The sequence below is a fragment of the Trichogramma pretiosum genome, unplaced genomic scaffold (genome assembly GCF_000599845.2).
Source record: "Trichogramma pretiosum strain Unisexual culture from Peru unplaced genomic scaffold, Tpre_2.0 scaffold42, whole genome shotgun sequence".
NCBI lineage: Eukaryota > Metazoa > Arthropoda > Insecta > Hymenoptera > Trichogrammatidae > Trichogramma > Trichogramma pretiosum.
In genome coordinates, this window is record NW_019641653.1 from 1,402,558 (window position 1) to 1,427,967 (window position 25,410).

The following is a 25,410-nucleotide window of genomic DNA, read 5'->3' on the forward strand; positions in this document are numbered from 1 at the left end:
GTACTAAGTTTCAAATATTTCAAGTATAAATAAATAAATCGGTCACTTAATTGTGAACAATATGATTATAAACGATTTTGACACATTCCCTCTACATACAAATCATGTTTGTAATGAAAACAAATTAGTTCAAATGTTATCTTTCCTGATGAAACAAGACATAGCAACAAAACTAAATAGAAAGTTCTATCGATTAATTTAGATACAAAAATGGATACAAGTGAGAAGAAATCTGAACCAGTTGTTTCAAAAAATAATTCAAGTGAACGCGACATTGTTGTTTCCGACGACAAAAAATACATTTGTGATATTTGTCGGGAGGCATTTACACAAGAATCAAGCTTGATAATACACCGAGACACAATTCACAATGAACAAAAAAATTACTCATGTGACAAGTGCGAAAAGAAATTTGAGTTCCAAAGTCATTTGAGTAGACATCAAATAGCAGAACACAAGGGCAGCAAAGATTTTGCGTGCGACCAGTGCGAAAAGAAATTTGTGAAAAAATCGAATTTGATTACGCACCAAAAATTAATGCACAAAGATTGCGAGGATTTCACGTGCAACAAATGCGAGAAAAAGTTTGAAAATAAATCAACGTTACTTAAGCACAATAAAATATTCCACGATGTTTTCAAAGATTTCTTATGCGAAAAGTGTGCCAAGAGATTTGGAAATAGACGCGGTTTGCTCCTGCACATAAAAACAGTCCATGAGCGTTGCAAAGATTTCGCATGCGACAAATGTGATGAGAAATTTATGGAAAAATCGCATTTGCTCTTTCACCTGAAGACAGTACACAAAGCTCGAAAAAACTTGGCCTTAGAAGTCTTCAATGATTACTCATGTGACAAATGCGAAAAGAAATTTGGACACAAACCGCATTTGCTCACCCACCAAAAGACAGTTTATGAAGATCGCAATGACTTTGCATGCGCTAAGTGTGAGAAGAAATTTGGATATAAATCTGATTTGTTGAACCACCAAAGGACAGTACATGATGATCGCAAAGATTATGTATGCGACAATTGCGAAAAAAAATTTGGACAAAAATCTAATTTGCTCTACCACCAAAAAACAATTCATGAAGGTTGCAAAGATTACGCATGCGACCATTGCGAAAAAAAATTTGCACGAAAATCGAATTGGCTCTTCCACCAGAAGACAGTTCACGAAGGTCAAAAAGATTACGCATGCGATAATTGCGAAAAGAAATTTGGACAGAAATCAGACTTGTTGAAGCATCAAAAGACAGTTCACAAAGGTCTCAAAGATTACACATGCGACTATTGCGAGAAAAAATTTGGACATGTATCGCATTTGCTATCTCACCTTAGGACAGTACATGAAGGTCGTAAAGATTTCGCATGTAACCAGTGCGAGATGAAATTTACACGAAAATCGAGTTTGCTTGTGCACCAGAAGACAGTTCACGAAGGGCACCAAAATTATACATGCGATATTTGCCAGAAGAAATTTGGAGCGAAATCAATATTAACAAGGCACCAAAGGACAGTACATCAAGGTCGTAAAGATTATGTATGCGACAAGTGCGAGAAAAAATTTGGACAAAAATCTAATTTGCTCTACCACCAAAAAACAATTCATAAAGGTCAAAAAGATTTTGCATGTAACCAGTGCGAAAAAAAAATTTAGAAGTCAATCAGATATGCTCAGACATCGAAGGACACAGATCCACAAAGGTCATATAAAGACATCACTTGAGCTACAAATGCGAAAATAAATACAGATTGACAATTGTATTTATATATGAATACTTATATAGATGTTTTTTCAAAATTTCGGTAAAAATCCCGCTGAAATTATTGTATATTATCAGAACTTTGGACGTTCAACTGTCGTTACACCTTTTTACTCTGACGTTGTGAATTACTATTCTCAGTGCATTTTTAATAGAAAACAGAAATTGTGTAGCCAATAGTCATCTCCACAAGCAATAAAAAGATCCAGCCAAAAGTCTTCCGCATATGACCAATACGAGAAATTGTATGAAGCTACTCTTTTTACACTCGTGTTTGATCATTTTACTGAAAAATCCTACATCCCTGCCTTCAGCAGTATTGATTTATTAAATTTCAATTATATATGTTCAGCCCTGCATGGGGGATGTCCAACTATTGCATGAAGGATCAACATAAAAATAGTAACTTTCTAGAATGCTTGTAATTATTAAAATATTTTCTGAAACTCAATTGGCGAGGTATTGATCAGGCGAAATTTCAGGAAGTTTCCTCGTTTTTAATGAAAGATATTTGATAAACAATGTTGGAAATCACGTAAACTTGTGTAATGTTCATCAAATAACAAGATGTATTTCAAATAATTTTATTCGATAACATTTTCTCTTGCAAAAAGGTCATTTCGAAGCAAGCTATTATAAAAATAATAAATTGAAAGCAAGTTGTCTCAAATTTAGATTTATAATCAGCTTATTCCATTTTCATTTAGGCCCTAAAAGTTAAAAAGCTTTTACGATTTTCATTTATGTGTATCGATGATATAAGAATATAACGAAACAGTTAGAACTATACAGAAATATCATTGTACTTTCATCTCTATTTTCTCTGTGCACATTCAGCTGCTTTAAAATTGCATTTTCATTGAGTTCTCTGTCGCGTTCACATGTACATGTATATCTTCTTGGAATAGTATAGAGTCTGCAGTGATACATGAATATGTAACGTGATTCGTGCAATGCTGAAGTTAATGTCACATTACATGCAACTTACTTTTTCTTCATACAAACACGTATCTATTTTCCTATGTAAGTAGCGTATAAGTACCAAGATGTTTGTAATTATGCACGCGATTTGCTCAGTAGAGTTTAATCTCGCGCAATAAACAAACTATCGACCCTTGACGAGGAGTGTGACAACTCCAGTAATGTTGTATTCACAGGACAAATCAAGCTTCGAAAAATAGTAGCTTCGCAAGTATTTAGCGCAGATCGATATTTTGTGCGTACAGAAAAACCGTAGACTGAACAGTTTTCCATTAATCGGTAATTATCACGAGGAAATAATGATATATACCTACTTTTCTCTAAGGAATCAGATAATACTTACTTTCAAGTCTTTCGAACATTTACTTTTCTTTATAAAATTAAAAAATTTTTCGTTGAAAAAGCAAAAAAATTAAAAGATGAGAAAATTAAATTATTTTATAAAACTAAAACTCGATTTGTGCAAACTTGTTCTTTCCATCATAAAGGTAGATGAAAAAATTCTGAGATCGGTTGCATTGTAAATTTGCTCTTTCTAATAAGAATCAAAGGAGTGCAATTTCTCTTGAAATAATATAGGTTCTTTATTCTCACTTTATGTGGATTCGCATTAGATATTCATAATTCAATTGGCTATCTTTCCTTTTTTATCTTGATTGCAGCAGACGCAGGTTGTTCCAGATTTATCGATACAAATTTTTAACAGTGAAAATTGTCGAGGAAAGGTAAATATTGTCCAGACAAGGATGAAGTAGTTTTTCATTGCTTTAAACTTGGTTCATTTATTATTTTGTTTGTTGTTAATTTACACAGTTAATTATATATAAATTTATTTTCATAATTTAAGAATAATAACAATAATTCCGTACATTTGCTTTGACCGTTTTAGACACAATTGTTTCAAATGATATTTCTGAGAGCCCAACTTTTTATTTGTTTTATTTACAAAATAAAAAATTAAATTAGTTGGTGCATTCGTCGTTATGCAGTCTTTGATTTTTTTATCAGTGTTTACCAGAATTTTGCTGTGAAAATTTATCGAAAATCGATCAAAAAAATATAAATTTATCTGACGATCCCCTAAGTTTTGTAAAAAAGTAAAAATCAAAAAAAAATTTTCTGACACATATTTATTTTAACAAACTCCATGACTCTTTTGATCGGTTATTTTTCATGATTATGATCGCATTGAATGTAAATATAAATCTATATGGCTTATATTTTAAATTGAAAGTATTTCATGAAATGGAATTCAATTAAAATGGTTCAATGTGAACGCTCAAGCATTCATACTGTCTACTGAAATAAAATGCCCTTTTTATTGTGAAACTAATTCAATTATTTACTAATTTTATTTTGTTTTATTTGCACATGATAGTTTTAAATTGATAAAATATAGGCCACATAAGTGCAGTTACTTTAAACCATTATATATAAATATGAAGCATATGTACAATTTTTTAAAATTAAAAACGAGTGATTTACAATATTGTTTTTTCTTTCATTTTTTCAGTTTGTCCTCAGTTGGTAGTCACCATTCTGCGTTATGTATCTAACCCATGGCAAAGCTTGATATCCACTCTTTTCAATGATTTTCAAGTATCTCACTTGGATACCTGAAGTCGTGAAGTAAGGGATTTCGAATTTCACCTGGATTGGGGGTTTGCCCTCCACATCTTCGCCAACAACTGAAGGCAAACCAAAATGCGCTCTCATAAGGTACTCTTTACCTCCAGGGAAAGATTTTATAGACCAAGTAATAGCACTTTGTTCTGGGGAATATTTAACACTTCCAATTGTAGTCTTGAATTTTGGAGAGTCTGCATCATTTGGCACGGGTATGACTATCTCAACATTGTTGGCAGTAGAACGGCGTTTGAATTGAGATCTAGCTTTAATCATGTATTCTACTCTGCTATGGGCATGACGTTCTATTACTGACTCAATCCAAATCAAAGGCTTGACATGAGTATTCAAGCGATAAGACATAAGTTCAAATTCACCATCCGGAGGAATGAACGATATGGTTCTATCATTCTCAAATCTTGAAAGTCTCACGCATTGGTGAAATTTAACATCTTCAAGTTCAACAGACTTTGATTTTCCACGTCCAGTCGATTCAAAAAGCACTTTGTCGTTCAAACCTAAACGAAGCTCTGGCATTCCTGATAAGTACACTCTCATTTTAATTGCACCAACAATTTCAGAACTTAAAACATTTCCATTGGCATTGGCCAACAAGTTGACAGATTCAATAACATCTAAAAATACTTCGTTCTTTCTATATTTAATACCTTCTGATCGCCAAGAAACAGCATTAGTAACAGCCATAGGAATTCTAGGCTGAATTTCTAATTTATGTCCTTCTTGAGTAATATATTCTTGCAAAATTTTGCTATCTGTAGTCTGAGGATATCCAAAATCAAGCAATTCGTCCAACAGCTCGTAAATCACTACAAAGTTATCTCTAATACTTTCTTCTTCCAATTCCTTGAAGTACTCCTGCATGACTTGGACAACTTTGTGTAGGAATACAAATACCAGCGAGATATTTGCATTTTTCTTAGTCGTAGAAACAATATAAAGATTATTATATTTAATGTAAGCATAAGTACACTCTGGAGTTTGAATTATAGGAGTGAGATTGCCCTCCTCTTCTCTTTCCATAACTAATGGCATGAACTTTTCAATGACACCGGCTTCGATATCACCTCGATAGTTCCTCGATATGAGGACTTTGCCTTTGACATCCAAAAAGAAAATCGCCGAGGTTGACATGATTGCTGCTAGATTTTCACCTGTAATTATACGAAAAATTTTACTCATCAAGACAGGTTAGAACACGTATGTCGGAGCAATTATGGTCGTGGGAAGGCAATGTGTGTTATCTCAGGTGTGAGCAAATGTAAAAGTGCGATAAGAGAGAAGGAAAGAGAGAGAAACAGACAGAAAGAGAGAATATGTATGTCGCGACAGGTTGTACGGACAATATGTCTTAAAAAATTCACGAGAAAAAAAGTCAACGCACCTAGTACAAAAATTAACAATAAAACGATGAACGATGCGATCTCACAGCGGTGAAGTATCCATCGGCGCCCCAAACAAATAGGCGCAAACAATTGTCAAATACTGACGATCGTTGGCACAGTATACACAACTGCACGACAGATTGTGGCCACTGTGCACCAGAATGCTGTGGCACTGGCTGGCAGTAGCAGCAGTAGCAGACACACCGAGTTGTGTACACGCACACAGATAAACACAAACTTTACATGGACATGTAAAGCTTCGCGATCAGCCAACGCGAGGATGGACTGAAGTCGACTGCAGGTGCGATTTTCGCCGCACGGAAAACTCGCCGAGAGTCGAGCTATATCGACTACGACGACGACTGACAACTTCACGAGTTGTCGGCGGCGGCGCGAGACTGAGTGGGCCTCGCTGAGTTTGCGCAGATGCATCGCTCGACCGCGCCCGGCACCAACTTTCAAATCGGCGCGACTCCGTTATACTTTGCGGCTGGAGTTGCGATTATTACTTACAGCGTGGTTTGGGTGGGGAATTTGCAAAATATTCAGAAATGGTTAACTATGGTTATTCCATAGTTAATAATTAAGCGCCGTAGGTTCAGTTAGTTTGATGGGCTATAGAAGCATTTTAAAAATAATTTTTTGCTGCTAAAAATCTCTGCTATTTTTAATCTCGAAAAGAAACAACTTTAGGGAAAACGTGCAAAAAGGGTACACGGTCTTACTGTCCAAAACAAACACTATCGAAACTCAAAAAGTCCAAAATTATTAAATGTTTCAAGAAAAAATTTTAATTCATTATAATTTTTATGAAAACTTTCGATTTATATTATACATAAGCTCGAATTCGTTTATAATTACTATTTACGCTTAAATTTCTGTGTTTACAATTTTACACTCTAGTCTGCGATACAATGAAAGAAGTATAACGAATTTTAACTATAAATAAATATTAGTAGTTCGTAATTGAAAACCATCTCCAACTTCTCATTACCGTAAACCTTTTGATAGTAGAGATTTGGCAGTAGAATTTTTGCGGACTTTTGATTTTCAGGTAATCCATTTACACGTTTTAAAAGTTACATAATATGCAATATTACAATGTTCATTATTGATGCAGTATGAAAATCGAAAGCATCCTGAATTACTAATTTCTGATGAGCCTACGCAAGGTTTGGGGATTGTAGAAAATAATGAAGTAAATGTTCTGTTCAAATGTTTGCAAAAATTATGTAAATGCAATATTACAAGGCTCGTTATTACAGCAGCACGAAAATCAAAACTGTTCTGAATCGCCACCTCTTACCGTACGGGATTGCGACAAATCAATGCAAGACTTTGGGTGTATTTGATGATGAATACTATAAATGAACGGAATCCGAAAAATACTTTTATGAAGAAGATGAATTTGCGGTAAATCACAGATTCAATGTTTCTCATTATAACATACAGCCTAAATTCATACCCATTCTTTCATCGATTCAAAGGGATTTTTGCTATTAGCATTTTTTCCTCAAAGTGGTTTTTTTTGGAAAAAAGTCACAAAGATTCTTAGTAGAAAAGAAATTATCTTTAAATGCGCCCCGCAAGCCCATTAAGTAAAACTAATTGTAGGAAGTTTCACTTTTAGGCACCAAGAGCCCTTACATTTTTTTTGCCAAGTATGTGTAATCCACAGGTGGGAAGATCTGCTTGCGAGATATTTTTCGTCTCATTATTTGTCACTTATGAACTTCATTCAGTAACTAAAACAAATCGATATGAACCGATTAATTTGTAAGACACTGACATTATTAGACTCCTGCATGTCGTGTCCGAGCTGAATGGAATGACGTATGAAAATGAACGCGAATCGTAAGACTTTATACATTCGCAAATCGCGGGAACTATATTCCTCGCCGAGTGCATAAATTAGTTGCGCGGCTTACAACGGAAATCGCGTTAGGGCAAATAAACTTGATAAATGTGTGTTTGTACGTATATAGGCTCCTTTGCTTGTGTGTACATTACCTAGCGTTGGTGCGAGATTGCAAAATTGCCACGCTCACCGTTGCAGCCTATATGTAATATGTATAACCGAACTGCATCGTTGTCTAAGGTGAAGCTGCGCTACACGCACTTAGATATATATGATCGTATACCATGGAAGATCACGACTGTACGCAACGCTTATAAAGGCATTAATTGCCGTCTCTCGAATTTCTCGCGAGACCCGCAGTCTCTTGCTTTGCGTGCCAAGGGCTTGCGTATGGGCTTCGTTGTGCCCCGCCGGCCTGGAGGTAAAGTTTACGACATTTCCGACAATGCATCGATTTATTTTGCATTATCAGATTCGCTCGCTTTTATATAGAGCGATGGAAAATACTAGCTCTTGTTTGCTTTGAATTTTATAAAACAAGAAGAAAAACTAACTACTTTCTTCGCAGAAATTTTCGCTGAGTTATATTATCGACCTGATGTGTTTTGCTGTAAACATTACTTTCAATTAAAATCTTCAAGCATTCGTTTGGATTTTCACTAGCACTCTTTAGCGTGCTTTGTGCGTATACAAAAATAATTTGTTTATAAACATTATTTTTAAATTTATTATTTTCTTTTTAATGATTTCCAAAATATATTGATGCGGCTTTCCAAAATCTAACTCTTAGCACAATTGACTATAATTAAACATATTTCTTAAGACATGAATTTGATTGAAAACTAACATTCCAAATTATTTGTGTAGGAGAAATTTTGTCATTCGAATTTTTCTGTAAATTTTTCCAAAATTAAATTAAAGGAAATCATTTAAATATACATTTTTTTTAACAATAATACATTTGAAATTGTAAAATTCAAATTATAAAATTCAAAAAAGGCACAACGCATACGTTTAATTCTGACTCGACTCGCGACGTATTTATTTTGATGACAGTCATGACTCATGACGCGATCATGGACCGTCAAATTTTTGTGAATATGAGGGGATTGAAAGTGAAGCCATAAATTCAAGCCATATATTGGTATGACAGTCAAGTCGATGCACGCTACATGTTCAGTCGCATGGCATCTTTCTAACCTGTATCTGCATGACATGTGGACTTGACTCAGCTTGTTGAACTTTTTACTGTTTAACTATTTAACCGTTATAGTATAAAAATATACATCTTTAGATTTTGTTGAAAAGTCTGTGTGTTAACATTTAATACTGATTTGACTTAAAATGAATTTTAAATCCGACGTGAGTTCAGCTTCAGACGTCGACATCGAATGCATGGTGATTACTAAGAATTTTGACATAAAAATAATAATAAACTTGCAGTTTTTTCATAGGTTTTTACTTTACATATTAAAGTATGTATAACCTATGGACTTGTGGCTTTCATAATTGATATATTTACCGGTGAATACGAGTAAATCTCGTGATATTTTAATGTTTGTGTCAACTTCACAGTATTCGTGTGAAAACTTAAAAACTACCATTCCTGGCATTGTTTATGTTGAGTTTTCAACTTTTGCACTCCTTGAGAACAACTTCTAGCGGGATCCTGTCTAGTGGGATTTTATCGCAAATCATCACCAAACAATCCTTAGATCTTTTTATAAAATCCCAATATCCCAATAAACCCCACCATGAATCATTACCAAATTATGGGGAAAAATAGTTTTTGAGTAGACGAATCGAGTGGTATGTCTATTTTTGGTGAGTGTGCCTTGTAAAAAAAGTTATGTATGACATAAACCTGGAATTTGTCCGCGCCCATTGTTGCTTTTCAATGCATTTTAATCGAATTTTGCATTGCACATCAACAGTTTTACTACAAATGGCACGATTTATATTGCGTATTTTAGTTTACGACATTTTGGAAAAGATGACGCTATGTGGTTTTTTTTTAAATTTTAAAAAATTAATATTTTAACCAAATTTAGGAGCAAAAATTGTCTTAAAAATATGGTTCATCGGCTTCAGCTGTAACATGTACGTTTTCAAATCCTCGCTGGCCCTCGTCAAAATTTGATGGGCACTATTTTTTCAGGTTTCTAAATCACTTGTAAATTTCCCAAAAAAATTTCACGAGTGTACTTTGAAAATAAATTATTTTTATAATGGCAAAATATTCAAACTACATGAGATTTACTCGTATACAATTATAAGGTTAAAAGACTGCATTTATTTGGCATATCAAATGAAGAGAAAAATAAAATCCTCTATTGAAACTGAAAAATTGAAAAGCCAATATATTACAGAGTTCTCACAAAAATGAACCATTCAGTTCTCTGATGCCTTATGAATAAATGAAGAACAGAGCAATTCTTCTTCACTGTATTTACTGGATAGAATCAATTGTCTAATTTAGTTTTTTTTTTTTATGAAATTTTCATTTATTGACATTGTGTCAATGTCATTGGTATAGGCTGTTTTCACAGTCGCCAGTCATGGTCACAAATCGACCAGCTGATTTGACTGGAGGCCAAATAAAGCGACCGTCCGTATACTTTACATGTTAAAGTTGGTTGGTCAAAGTACTTGCAGTAAAAGAATAAACAAAAAATAACTGGAGAAACCGGAAATCCTTGTGTATCGAAATATCGAAGCGGTTTTTAATTAAAGTCTTTAGTTTGTAAATAAAAAAATATTGAAATTTCGGCTTTTTCGCCTGTGAAGTTGTCAATAAACTCTAATAAAATAGTTATTAAAAGTGGTTTTTTTAGGTTGCAATACAAACTCTCAAAAATTTTTTATTCTTTCAAATTATCAACGAAAAACTAAAAAACAATCGTAATTAAGAATACTATCTTTCTACCAACAGCAGATTGCGGGAAGACGATTGCGAGATCATTTTTATACTTTTTTGAAATTACGATTGTTTCTTAGTTTTTCGTTGGTAATTTAAAAGAATAAAAACTTCCCCGCTTGAGAGTTTATATTGCAACCCAAAAAACCACTGTTAATAACTATTTTATTAGAGTTTATTGACAACATCACAGGCAAAAAAGCCGAAATTTCAATATTTTTTATTTACAAACTAAAGACTTTAACTAAAAACCGCTTCGATATTTCGATACACAAGGATTTCCGGTTTCTCCAGTTATTTTTTGTTTATTCTTTTACTGCTCGTTAAACTAACTACAAGTACTATGACCAACCAACTTTAACATGTAAAGTATACGGGCGGTCGCTTTGTTTGGCCTCCAGTCAAATCAGCTGGTCGATTTGTGACTGTCACTGACGACTGTGAAAACAGCCTATAGTGAACAATTATTAGCAACAATTTAAAATAATACTTTTAAATTTTTATTGGTAATTTTTCTCTTAAGTATACATAATTTCTTTGTTCGCAGAGTGATGAAAGAGAAGATTCAGACGAATACGAAGTTGATTCTGAATACGAATCAAATGTAAGTCGAAATAATTGTGTCATGCTAGCAAAATACTTTGAAAAATAACCATATATTTTTAGTTCTATAACTAACCAGGAAAGACATTTATTTGAAGTCGTAAGGAAATTGTCAAATTTGGCAGATTTCTTCAGCATTAAATGATTGTTTCAACTTAAAAAATTGTTACTATTTCATGATATTTTATAGCCAAGGGAAATTAGATATAGTTCAGGACAGTCGTTGCGATAGATATTTTTCAATTGTTTCGTAAGTAAAAAATGCTTAGAAATGATATGTACATAAAAGATACAGAAAATTTGTTGTATATTTTTATTTATGATCGGAAAACGGTCGAAACCCCGACGGAAATGTTTCTCCTGAAAAAATTTTATATGGTCTAAAAAAGTCTTAAAAAGTCTTACAAATGTTCGGATTTCGTACACCTGATTAATGATTATAAAGAGTTAATAACAGTTTTTAAAAATTCATAAAACCTTGTGGATACTCAATTTTTTAGCAAAATTGTTAAGTTACTTTTTTTATTTTTTTTATTTTTTCTACATTGTTCATATAGTTGCTTGTACAGTTTTTTCACCATGACTTTTGTCAACTGTGGATACCGATCAAAAATGTCTTTAAAAATATTGAAAACTTTCATAACACTTAATAACTCTTAAAAACTCTTAATAACTCTATATAACAATTATTATAACTTGTAAACATTTTTTTTAAATTAAATAAGCAATTTCCTTACCCGTCTGAATATTTCGGAAACCAAATATCAGGTTTCACATAAATTTAAAAAATTTATTTATATCATTTAAAACTCTTATAAATTTTTATTAACTCTTAAAAATCACGGTACGAAATCTGAACATTTATAAGAATTTTTAAGACTTATTTAGACTTTTGAAGACTTTTTGCAAGTTTTTAAGAATTAAAGTAGCGATGAATTTCCGTAGGGGAAATATCATTTTTTAGGGAGCTTATTGATTTTCTAAAGGAAGAACTAATTAATGCTCATATATCAATTGACCTACACGTAGAGCTTATCAAACCCTTCCAAATGAGCCCTACCTGAATTTATTTGGTACATTTCGACACCTCTTACGAAAAGTAGGAAGTTTATATTTAAGTTAACACATAAACTTCCTACTTATCGTAAGAGGCAACGATTTGTTCTTTAGAAACGCATTAAAAGCTGTTGAATTATCGCTTTTTTCAATTGTTTATATCTTCTGAATAAATTAGCGAACTCTTTTAAACAGGTGTGGACAGTACACTCTCGGTGTACCTAATAAATGGTAAAAAATTCAAAATTATTCATGCAATACTTTATCGTTTACTTGAATTTGTTGCTCCCATTATGTTTATGAGGTCATTCTACACGTATGAACAAATTAATACAAATTCTATAAGTGACTAATTAAAAAGCAAGATTAATACTTTCCAAACTATTGACTGGAATAGTAAAAATTAACCGATAGTATATTAATTAAATTTAACATTTCTTGTTAAAGAAACATTTTTTGTTAGATGTCTCAATAGTTATAAACAAAGACGTTGTCAATCAAAGAAAAAAAACTCTACCTTTGCTTTTAATGCTTATAGAGACTTGAATTTTTTTTGTAAATATGCGTAAAACTGACACCTTTATGATGAAAGAAAAATAAAAGCTGCATCGATTAATGGAGCAAAGATATTCAATTTGTTTATAAGGATTGAAATACTGTCTTTTTTAGCTCAATTTTACAATAGATCTCGATTAATTTTTACTATTACAGTCAATAGGTTGGAAAGTATTAGTCTTGCGTTTTAATTAGACACTTATAGAATTTGTATTAATTTGTTCATACGTGTAGAATGACCTCATAAACATGATGGGAGCAACAAATTCAAGTAAACAATAAAGTATTGCATGAATAATTTTGAATTTTTTACCATTTATTAGGTACACCGAGAGTGTACTGTCCACACCTGTTTAAAAGAGTTCGCTAATTTATTCAGAAGATATAAACAATTGAAAAAAAGCGATAATTCAACAGCTTTTAATGCGTTTCTAAAGAACAAATCGTTGCCTCTTACGATAAGTAGGAAGTTTATGTGTTAACTTGAATATAAACTTCCTACTTTTCGTAAGAGGTGTCGAAATGTACCAAATAAATTCAGGTAGGGCTCACTTGGAAGGGTTTGACAAGCTCTATGTGTACGTCAATTAATATATGAGCATTAATTAGTCCTCCCTTTAGAAAATTAATAAGCTCCCTAAAAAATGATATTTTCGACCGTTTTTCGATCATAAATAAAAATATACAATAAATTTTCTGTATCTTTTATGTACATATCATTCCTAAGCATCTTTTACTTTAGTAACAATTGTAAAATATCTATCGCAACGACTGTCCCCAAGTCGGTATTACTTTTACTTAAATCTCTGGGCTATTAGTAATTACGCAAAACAATGTATGTGGGTCAACTTTCAAAATTGTGTTACTATTTATAATTTTGGATGCATGTTAATATTTTAATGGCTGAACTTTTTTTAAATTTTGCAATTTTTTTTAATCATTATAGGAAGAAGTAGAAAGAGAACTTGCACCAGAGTTTAACTGGAATGGACAATATTTAAATGAGCAATCTTCAAGTGAAAGTAATTCTGACGAAGAAGTTGAAAAAGTTGAAAAAGTTGTGATTCCTAAAAAAAAGAACAGTCAAAAACGGTCTCATTGCCAACTTGACTCATATAATGAAGAAGCTTCAACATCAAGACATAATAACGTATGTATTTTATTTTTACAAATTTTAAATTTTAATATTATTTGAATAAATTTTCTTATTGTCTTAATTATTTTTATTATGATAGTGTGATTAAAGAGTATTAGTAATTAAATGACGATATTTAAACACCATAATTGATATCATTAGGACAATTATCCAATACTTATTCACTAAATATGAATCATAATTATTTTTTATATAATTTAACTCATATAAACATACTTCATTCAGAAAAAGAACAAAATAACAAAGCACAATAAAAATGAGCACGAAAGACGAGCTGTAGAATCAGTGTTATTTGAAGAATTGGCTCAAGAAGATGAAGATGAAGACGAAGACGAAGACGAAGACAAAGATGAAGATGAAGACGTAGATGAAGATGAAGATGAAGATGAAGATGAAGATGAAGACGAAGATGATGATAACGATAATGATGATGAATCCATGATTGAAGCAAGGAACAAAAAAAGAGTATCACATGATAGTGAGAGCTACGATGATGATTTAGACTCAAATATGATCTCGAGTAAAGGCTATCTGGTTGCTCAAGACGGTGATGATGAAGAATCCGATAGTGCAGAGGAAAATTCAAATGGTTTTAATATGAAAAGTCTGCGTTTTTGTAGACCAGATGGTACACCTTGGGCAAACGATGAAGAAAGAGAAAGTTTCTTTGATTATGTCGTCAGAAAAGCTGAAGAGGATGAAGGCAACGAAGATGAAACAGATGATGAAAGTGAGGACAGTAATGCAAGTGACGATGACGATGTCTCCGAAGGAACGAAAGACGTTTTAAAATTTTTTGAATTGCATGATCCTGATGAAAATGATCCTGCAGAAATGGAAAGGCTCAAAAAGCTCGGTGACGTTGAAAATGAGAATTTAAGTGAAGAAGCGAAGGAAGATGCCAGAAAAACGAGAATTTTGGTGCAGTCTGTTTTTTCTGTTGCCACCATACTCCAGAAATTTCCGTTGGAAAAAGCATTAAAATTGGAAAAGAAAGCAAAAAACGTAAAAAGAAAGTGTAAGTGTTTCCTTCCATTAAAGCAATTAAAAATTTATCAAAAAAGTAAGTAATTATTAGAAATCAATATTTTGTTTTTTTGTAGGTGCGAGATTGAGGGCAGCTCTCATAGCAAACGGTTTTCCAGAAGATAAACTTCCTCCGACTATTACGAAAAAAAATAAAAAACGCTCTTAATTTTTGTTCGCAATGTAATACTTGTACCTATGTAAATATTTTTTGTACATTTTATGTTTTTGTATTCATATATGCAAGAAAATCTTGTACAATTATTTGTAATAAAATTTATATGCAAGCTAATTTATAAATTTATTTTTAAAAAATTGCTAAAAAAATATGACCTTATGAAAAACCAGAAAATCCAAAATTTAATTTCATAAAAATGAGAATCATTTTCAAAAGCGCCAAAACCAAAAGTACCTTGCAATTGTGAATTTATAAATTCAATGCGCTTGTTTTGCTTTTCTCTTTTCATGCGCCCTTATGTAAAGATAGCTAGATGTCTACTGTGCGCTGATTTAGCCGTTACATTGGGAGGTTTAGCACAAAAAAATCATGAATGAGATATGCAGACTAAAAAAAAAAAAACACAAGGCGCTAAATTTTCATTAAATGCTCTGCGCACGATAGTATTGAATTCGACCGAGCCCAGATGGAACGAAGAAAGGGAAAAAAGAGATTCAATTGTACAACGCGATCTAGCGCTCAGAACTTCTCGCGGATACCGTGTACTACCGTTCGCGTTAGAGGCCGAGCGAGAATAATATGTTAAAATTCAATGAAACCTCCCATTTGCTTTCGCGAGTCTGCAGCAACTATACATTATACGTATAACGCAGCATATACATTCGCAGGAGCAATGTACAGTGCAGTAGCTCGCGTTATTATTATGTGCTTTTGTGCGCGCGCCCCTAGACACAGGCACCCGTGTGCCGGTGCGCACGGCGGCAGCAGCAGTTTACTTAATTAAATCACATAATTTGCATTTAGCCGATGCTTTGATCAAGGTGCCACTGTCGCTATATTCGCTGCGCAGCAGGTTTTCTTCTCGATGTACCGGGGCAAAAATTGTAATTACGGTGTATCGTTTTCATGTATATATAGTTTATACCGCACGCTCCCGCACTACCCAATATTACGCGGGGACCGGTCGTAGGACACACGTATTATACGATACATTATATAATTTTGCATTAATACATTTTTCAGGAAAGAAAAGTAGGTAGCCGGGCGTTATTAAAACTTGCGAGCCGTGCGTAAGCAAGTTTGATGAATTTTTTTTCAATCGCAAACTCTGCTTTCGACACCTCGTAGCATGGAATATACTTTTACTCGTACTTGTGCATACTTTTTCTCGGCTATTAATTCACTCTTTTTCTCTTTTCCTCTCGCTCTCGCTCGTCGAACGGCCACGTTATATACACGCAAGAGCCGAGAGAAAATCTTCTCGCGGCAAATCGCGAAAAATCAATTTTAACGCTCGTGTATTGGAGCAGCTCTCGAGTACCTGTAGCCGCCCAAGCGGACCATTAAATATGTACGCGTCAAGCAGTACAGCTCTGCCGCGTACAAGCAACAATGCGTTTTATATTATATATATACAGGTACACACGTATGGCATCTGCGCTAGCTGCTGCGCCATCGAAAAGACTTCGACAAAATCACATCACTCGAGCGAACGATGTGCGAGGCTGGAGCACGTGTATGGTATAGTACCTTCGCGTTGGCGACGATTGCAGCCACATGATTGATCGCTGCACGCACACACACACACAAGCACGCGTGTGCTTGCCGTGCAGTATTATATAAAAAAAATTCTACCCTGGCTTTGGAAGCGTATTACATGCAAAATTGTAATCGGTAAGCGCGTCTGCGAGATTATTAAATTCGACGCGACTCGAGGACACGGACCCTTATCGTAAACGTGTGCGTTACGGGTATATACATCGATACAGACGCACGCGCATCGACTTTTCTTCTCGCGTACCGCACATAAAAATTTCCGATCTTTTGATAAGTTCGCGTATCGAGGCTTGCCTGACACGTTAATCAAGGAGCGGTGCGGCATGAATATTGCATGCTGCGAGATTGAAAATTACTCCGTCTCTCGTTGCCGCGCGCTGCTAATTTCCCTCTGTCTCTCGCTCGTGTTTATTTTTTTTTTATTTTATTCAGCGGAAACGAGCGTCCGATGGAAGTCGTTCCGACGGAGAGACTACTACTACCGATCGATTCGAATATAATTGACCGTAGGATGAGTTTGTATACAGGCTGACTGCTTGTATGTATACGCACAGTTTTGCAAGACTAGGCATTGTTGCTGCGGAGCAAGAAAAAAAGGTAGCCATCTCGTTAAGTACATTTAAATTCTCGAACGCGCATACATCACACGAGGCATATACGTTCGAATTTCAGACAATTCATTTGTCAAGCTATCTGCGTGTGCGAGAGAGAGAGCAAAAGAGAGAGAGTTGCCGATCGATCCCCTATATAGCTACTTTGCCCCGTGAACGCATACAGAAGCATACACACACACACACACAAACACAGATGCACAGCCGCACCTATATCTCTCTTTCTATTATTTCCTTTGATTTATACGACGCGCTCGAGTGACGCTCGGCTGCAACGCGGTGGTGCCGGCAGCGGCGGCTCAAAGCGCAATTTCGCGCTGTCGAGATATAGCTTCTTTGTGTGCGGGGGTGTATGTACGTGCACGCAAGCCTATTCTATACATGTATAGATAGCCTTTGTTATTTCTCTTTCTCACTCCAGCTCGTCTCTCTTTTTCATGGTGTTTCACTCTCTTTTTTTCCTTTTTTTTTTTTTTTATATATATATTATATGTGTGCGCCGCCGTGACGCTGTGCTACCGCAATGTGCCTATAGCGTTTTTACGTTATGTTCGGAGGAATCTCGCCGTAGCCCGAGTGAGATATTTGCAGAAGAATAATGCGTCAGATATCCGCGTGTGTAACGGCGGCTGCGAACGTATTGTCGCGCGCGATGACGAGATAAACCATTAGAAATGTCTGCGCTCGTTAAAAGGAGATAAAACTAAACCTATCGCGTATACTTATGTCTAGATTACGCAGACTTTATCGGGCTGTCGATAAATCGTCACTCAAGTATTATTAATTTTATAATTTCCTTGAAATTCATGCATTCATTTATGTTTGTTAAGTAAATAAATGTATTATATATGCACGCTCGAACTATCTCGTTGTAATTGATCGAGCGCATTTATTATTTCTAAATTCGCAACTCTCGGATAACAAGGGGTGGTTTCAATTACGCGCGTTGCGTGTACATGTATTTTGCCCTCCGTGGATTTAAATTACCGGAAAATTCCGATACCCCCTGCGCGTATGGGAAAATAATTGATAGATAACACGTGCCGCAACGTGGCTAAACTTCGAATTAAAATTCAATGAAAACCAAAGGTCAGAACTTATTGGTCGCGCGCAGTACATATTATGCCTGTAATGATTTTTGTGCGTTTGAACATGCACATGTGCGCAAATGAACGAGACCGAGTGTGATGCAATTGATTTTATGGTTTAAGCCTATGGGCTGGTGTGCTGAACAAGCGCACAGTTTATTCCAACCAATGTCGACTGCTTGAATCAGTTGTAATACTCGTTCAATGTTTATATTTTCTCCTTTCTTTACGTTCTTTACAAATGATGTAATTTGATTTACAAATAATTTAAAATAAAATAAGATGCTTGTGAATTTGTCATAGAAAATTGATTGCTTCGAGCGGGAAAGTATCGCAATGATTGTGAAATATTTCGAGAAATTATCAAACATGATTTGTAAAGTAATCAATAATTGGCGACTTATTGTTAGTAGTATTACCAATGAATTATTGGTGATTTGCTAAGTGTTAAAAAATTCCAATTACCGTAAATTAATTACATTTATGATTGTAAAGTTTTAATTTCAGTTTTAACAGTGCGACATTACGTACATAATAATAAAACGAGCACGAGTAATTTATCAGGGCATGTAACGACTGACCGACTTTTCGGAGCCAAGTTTGTGTATAGCGCCTGTGGCTTTGTGCGCGGCAGCAAGAAGAATGGAGAAAAACGAAAAGTCACCGCCAAGCCACAGATGTGTTTTCGCATTGTTGTCACGCTCTTTCTCTCTCTCTCTTTCTCGTCTTTCTCTCTTTTCTTTCGGCTGACTTGAATCAATCTCCCTTGCGAGCATATTCGAGGATGTCAAAAGCGAGTTTCTCAACTTGGCTTTATATTTGTCCTCCTCGCTCGGTGCAATCTATCGATCGTGTAAGATTAATATTATATAGGTATGTGAAAGAGTAAATATGTGCTACCTCTACTTTCATTGCATTCGTGTAAGACGGCGGAACATGATAAAAAAAAGGGTGTTCTCTTCGGCTTGACATTGAGGTGGATGTAGTTACAGTAGTAAATTCTATTACGGACAGCGAACCAAGAGAGAAGGAGACGTTGACAATACGTTTATCATTTTGTAAGTAATAGTACTCGAGAGAAAGGAGCAAAGGAGAGAGGAGAAAGAGAGTGGGTAAGATAGAGAGGGAGAGAGAAAAAGAAGGGAAAAGAGAAAGTGTCAGAGAGTATGAAAAAGCACACGGTGGGATAGCAAAGTAGTAGTGTTACCAATGCTATTCTGTTAAGGAACTCCTTTCTTGCCGGTTCTCTCTCTCTCTGTCTTTCTCACTCTTCTGTCGACATGGCTAACAACGAGCATGAGTGAACATTCATTCTTTCTTTCTTTCTCTCTCTCTCTCTCTCTCTCCCAAACAAGTATTAAAACTAACTTCAAATAGCGAAAGTTTTCTTCTTTTGCTGACGTTTTTACCTTTTCTGCGCACGCCAGCTAAGAAAAAAGGACCCTAGAAGCTTTATGATGCTGGCTTTATTCGTATTTATGTTTGAGACTTGACTTATATCAACTATATATAGCATAGAGAAAACGTCAGCGCGTATATGCACACGTCAGTTCGCGTCGAGCGTCGGACTATTCGTCGAAGTTTTAGCAGCAGTGACCGACAAGCAGCGAGTGGCGCTTGCTGGAGCCGCGACGGCAAAACTTTACCCGGCGCGGAGAGAGAGAGACTCTGACAATTCGCGAATATAAATTTGCGGTCACGCGCGTGCGAGCGAGTGCTGCGTTTGTAATGAAGTTAGAAAGGCGCGTGACTGCGACTGCGTGTTTGTTTTCGTCTGCTTGAACCGCAGTGGATGAAATTCTGCGAAGGGGTGCATTTTTCAAACTCNCCGAGCCGTCGTGACGCGAGAGATAAGAGTTAACAGTTGCGAATGTCACGCGGACATCTTCTTTGATTAATATTTCTAATAAACCGTCGACTTTGTTGTCTCTCTTTCGCTCGACGCTCAGCTGTTGTGTATATTTCACGTGTACAAAATGAATATATCGGTGACGTTGACTTTTCTAGCGAAACGCGCAGCTCGCGACAGTCGTATACGTTGCGTACGTACAGAAGACGTTATAAGTAGTGACAGTCGAGATTTAGTCAGGCGCGCACGCGATGACACGTTTCAAACGTCGAGTCGCATAGAGGAAAAAGAAACCGCGCCGGTTATATATACATCGTATATATTTTTATTAAAACAAACAAAAATAATAAACTACGAGGAAAAGAAAGTCGCGCAATTTCCTTTGCATTCAACCATTTTTTTTTTTTTTTTTTGTACAAAACGCCAAGAGTGACTATCGTAAACACGCAAAAAAAAAGGAAGAAACGTCTATACTCCGGAAAAATGGCAAGACACGCGAAGTATATATACGAGAGAAGCAAAGAGAGAAAAAAATCACGCGATGCTGTTTTCGGGGGGAAAAGGAGGGGGTGGCGCGCTTTTATGTACTCATCTGCTTCGATGGCCTTAGAACGATTTCCATTATTATTATCATTATTATTCTTAGCACATATACACAACCACACGCTCGACGGCAGGACTCGAGAGCGAAGAAGCAAGGCAGAGACTTTGCGGTTTCGCGCGTTCATTGTCAACTTTGTTCGAGGCAAAATAGCTTCGTGTATGTGTGTGTGTGTGTGTGTGTGTGTGTGTGTGTGTGTGTGCCTCGCAGTGTGTGTATGTATATCCGCGCGCCGCGCAAATCTGCAAAGCACTTTCTGAGCTGCACGACGACGACGACGACGACGACGACTACGAGTGTATGTAAAGAAAGTTTTAGCCTTTGCACGTGTACGTATGTGTGTGTGTCTGCTTGTATGTATATGGGTGTGTATCCAGCGAAAGAGCAGAGCATCGAGAGCCTGGCTAGTGTCATATTGTAAGGATGCTCGGTCTCTCTCTCTCAAAGTTTCACGCCAGCGCGGGGGCCTGGCGCGCAGCGCAAAAGCAATCGATTCCAAAACTTTCGCTCGACGCACAGGCATCTCTCGCATATAAGTATAAATCGGTGCCTGTGTGTGAACTCGTGTGTATAATATCACGTATATAAGCTACACCCACGCCGCCGCCGCCGCCGCGTCGACCAAATCGTTAGTCGTCGCTGCCACATAAAATTTGATTATATACATATATTTTACAGCGGCAGCAGCGGTAGCAGACGCGATTTTATCTGCAGCTCGTCGTTGATAATAAATATATTGGCTTCGAGCTCGCGCGCGCACACACACACACAGATCATCGGAGTCAAAGTTTCGCGCAATGGGCAAATTTTAAAGGCGGCGTCAGCGCCAGACGAGCTATGTATATAATACGAGAGAGCTACGATCGATGAAGCGCGCACTACCGCAGCAGGAACAGCAGCAGCAGCACAGGCTCATTGATGCGGGCATAATACTCGGGAGTTTATTGACATAGGTGCTGCAGCACCGAGTACGAGTACGAGGAGTACGACGCGTGTAACGCGCAGCAGCGCCCAGACCATTGGAGGGTAAAGTGTATGTTTATTCGGCGAGAGCGAGAGAGACGCTGCTAGCAAATTTCTGCGGTATTTTTCGCGTCGGGCGCGCGCATTCATTCGTGTTAAATAATCGTGAATATTTTGAATATCGATCGGGCGCGACGATACGATCCCTATTACTCCTATGCAGATGCACGAGGATTTAGGCAAGATTTTCCGTGTCAGCGTGTTTATGTGCCGCCGCTGCTGCGAGTTGCATTTGCTACGATGATCGCGCGTGTATCGGGGCTCGTTGTTGTCGATGTGGACAATTACCAGCCGACTGTGTATAATAATTCGGAAACAATCTGTTCTAGTGTACACACAGAGGACCGTGTGCAGCGCAGCGAGGGCTACTGCACAGTGTGGATACGTGTGTACGTTGATGAATGGGGGACGAATCAGTCATCGGGAGCAAATTCTCCATGTCTGTTTGCATTATACGCGGGCTATTACATACACATTCCTGAATAAATGTAACGTAAAACGAGGCGCTTGCGAATATCGACATTGACACATACGGCTCGCGTGTTTATATATTAAATACGTGGCTGCACTAAAACCCATCGAATCGAGTCCGCTTTTACGTAAAATTATTTTGTTATAAACTCAGGGACCCCGCGTCCATGAAGTTTTATTCTGATCCAGTGCGACTCTGCGCTGCGCCGCGCTACTATACAACAATTGCGTTTACATAAATTATAATATCGATTGCTCCTCGATGGACTCGTGTGTGTACATAGGCATGTGTGCCAGCGCGAGATAGGTACGTACACGTGTACACGTTACGACCGATGATCAGGCTAATGGTTAAACGTGTTTTGCGAATACATTACCCTCGGATACACGCGTCCCACAAATTTTCTTGATATACCGTATATAATGCAACACGCCACTGCAGCCAAAGTCGAACGGGGGAACATTTTTATTAGCCGGTGTGTTCTACATCGCAGTTCAATTATGCACTTTTACATACGATGAAATTCAAACTGTATTGCGCGCGATCGAGTCGCGTTTTTTGTCCTATATACATATTTCGAGATGGATAGATGTATATTTGTATTCATCGTCGCTGGTGCATTATATTTTTTATTTGATATTCCGAGAGCGATAAAACAACGAATGCACAAACTCGAACATTTCCCCGATCGTCGAGGTATATATATTATATATGTAAGCTCTGTGCGATGGTTGGAAAATCGATACATAAATAATACATACCTATATACGTATCGCGCGCAGAGAAGCATTGGTCAAGGGAACGAGGCAGCCAGCGAGTGAGCTAGCTATAGCCGAGGGAGAGAGAAAGAGAGAGAAGCCAGTTGCAAAGACATGAAAAAAAAAGAAGCTATATTGATATATGTATCGAGAGTATATATCGTTGCCAGTGCCATGTAAACGGAGGTAAATTGAAACTTGCCGACGTTCAAAGCTACTGTCGTCATAAATTCAGCGGTACAGCACACGACTATATGCGTCGTCCTACTACTACTACTACTACTACTACTAGCAGCAGCGATCGAGGAGGAATGAAAAACGACGCAAGAAATCTGCTTGATTTCGATACACAGGCGCGCTCGTGCACTAATCCAGTAGGTAATTTCCTCCCTCCGCTCCGTGATAAGAATGTACATATATATATAGATGTATATATTGCGGTCGCGCCCCAGTGCATTACGCAAGTGATGGAATCGCTCGAGCACAATCAGCTGTGAAGGATCGATAAGCAATTACAGAATAGACAACTTTATCTTCTTTCAGCATCTCATCGGTCGTCGTCCTCGTCGCGTCGTCGCTGCCGCCATCGTCGATAGTCGTCGTTGTCGTCGTCGTCGTCTCGATCGAGACGAGCGCAGCGCACACAACTTGGCAGCTTTTCCATGTTATATGTATACGAGGCGCATAATAAACTTTGCGAGTACATAATCAAGCCCGCTGATCGTAGCCCAACGCTGTTTTACTTGCTACTTTTTCTTAGCCCCTTTTTTCTTTGTTCCATTCGAGTTTATATTTTTCTTCCTCTCTATTAATTCGATATTTCAGTATTATATATATATATTGAATTGTTCATCCGTACGCTGCGCCCTGTATTGAGCGGCACAAAAGCTCCGAGAGAATATTATGTATAGCAGAGATTGCCTCGGCTGTTAATAGATTATAACTTTGGCAGTGTGTATGGGTACTCATTTGCGGAGAAGTTTCGAGCTCCAATTTAGTAAAAGCTTTAGGGACAATAATTATTAATCATAAACTAGGGGGCGCAAAGCTGTTTTGTCGGAAAAAATAATTAATGAGCATTAGGCTTGTCAAAGAGAGCGATCCTATGCACGCGCATCGCCATACACATTTTATTACCCGCACTATACAAGCGTATTGACAGAACTAAGCGCCGCGCGCGCTCGCGGCAATCGAGTACAAAATAACAAACCTTTGAAACGGGTGCGCTTTACACGCTTATACACGTCAACCAAAACTGAATGTGTATTTACAACGCAAAGTGCAGCTATACGAAAGCTCTCTGGGTGAATTTTTCTCTCGGTTAACGTCAAATCCAATTAGTATCGTCGGTGTGTGTGTGTGCATGCGGTCGAGGCGCGGCTTCGCGTAAATTAGTGATACATCGGTAATGCCGTGATTTCTTGGCCCAACTATGTGGCTATATTATACCTCGACAAACGATCAATACCATTCGAATTCAAGCTCGTCGCGTATAACGGCGCGCACATAATTATATATGCGCGCTCCGAGCGGAGCTAAACGCCATATACCCGCGCGCGCACGGTCGAGTGTCGATTCGAGTCCTCGAGCTAGGCGATGTCATATACGTATATAATTCTGCACTATACAGAAATCCGGGACACGTCCTCGTCGCTGCGCTACCTCTGCTGCTGCTGCTGCGGCTGCTTATGCTCGCGAGCGTGCATAAAGCGATCCAATTAGCAGGACTCGAGAGCCGAGTAAGAGAGAGAGAGCGAGGCAGCTGCGAAGCTCTTATGATGTATGCGTTGGGAGCAGTTTGTAACGCAAAGAGCAACGTTCATACATACGTATATATACGTACGCCTCTCTGCGCCGTTACATTGCCACGCGGCGCGCGGCCACTTTTAGAGTTAGCACACACACACGCAGAGGCGCGCGCGAGTACGAGCTTGCAGCTAGCGAGCATATCCCTCGAGGAAAAGTGCTATAAGCTTCATAATCGTCCGACACGGTGTACGCGTGCAGTAGTAGGTACGCGCAGTCGTAGCGGCTAGGCTAGACCAAACGCGAAAGCATGGCAAACATATAACATATAATGTAAGAACGTTAGCGAGCAGCGGATTACTTATCCCCGTACTCAGCAGCAGCAGCAGTACCTAGTAGTGGTAGTGTTATATGTATGAGCATATGCACGTACCAACGAGACATGTGAATTTGCATTTATTAATTGTCCAGGTGGAGAGAGCGACGTATGGCGCGGTGTACGCGTATATGCGAGCAGCATCCATACGGATTTCAGCGTGCCGTTATATATTTATGCGCGTACAGCTCAAAAGGTGCCGAGG

At 37.1% G+C, this 25,410-nt stretch overlaps 2 protein-coding genes across 2 annotated transcripts; one reads left to right on the plus strand and one right to left on the minus strand.

The window, feature by feature from the left end:
- Positions 1 to 4,250: 4,250 nt before the first annotated feature.
- On the minus strand, positions 4,251 to 6,077 carry LOC106651856 (AP-1 complex subunit mu-1). Its single transcript, XM_014370542.2, has 2 exons — positions 5,775 to 6,077; positions 4,251 to 5,544 (listed from the first exon to the last, which is right to left on the minus strand). Exon 2 carries the CDS (start codon positions 5,522 to 5,524, stop codon positions 4,256 to 4,258), a length of 1,269 nt encoding a protein of 422 aa, XP_014226028.1. The 5' UTR covers positions 5,525 to 5,544; positions 5,775 to 6,077; the 3' UTR covers positions 4,251 to 4,255.
- Positions 6,078 to 8,977: 2,900 nt separating this feature from the next.
- On the plus strand, positions 8,978 to 15,228 carry LOC106651795 (nuclear polyadenylated RNA-binding protein 3-like). The gene is made up of 5 exons (XM_014370462.2): positions 8,978 to 9,031; positions 11,098 to 11,154; positions 13,711 to 13,918; positions 14,306 to 14,938; positions 15,024 to 15,228. The coding sequence occupies exons 1-5, from the start codon at positions 8,978 to 8,980 to the stop codon at positions 15,113 to 15,115; spliced, it is 1,044 nt and encodes a 347-aa protein (XP_014225948.2). The 3' UTR covers positions 15,116 to 15,228.
- Positions 15,229 to 25,410: the final 10,182 nt, after the last annotated feature.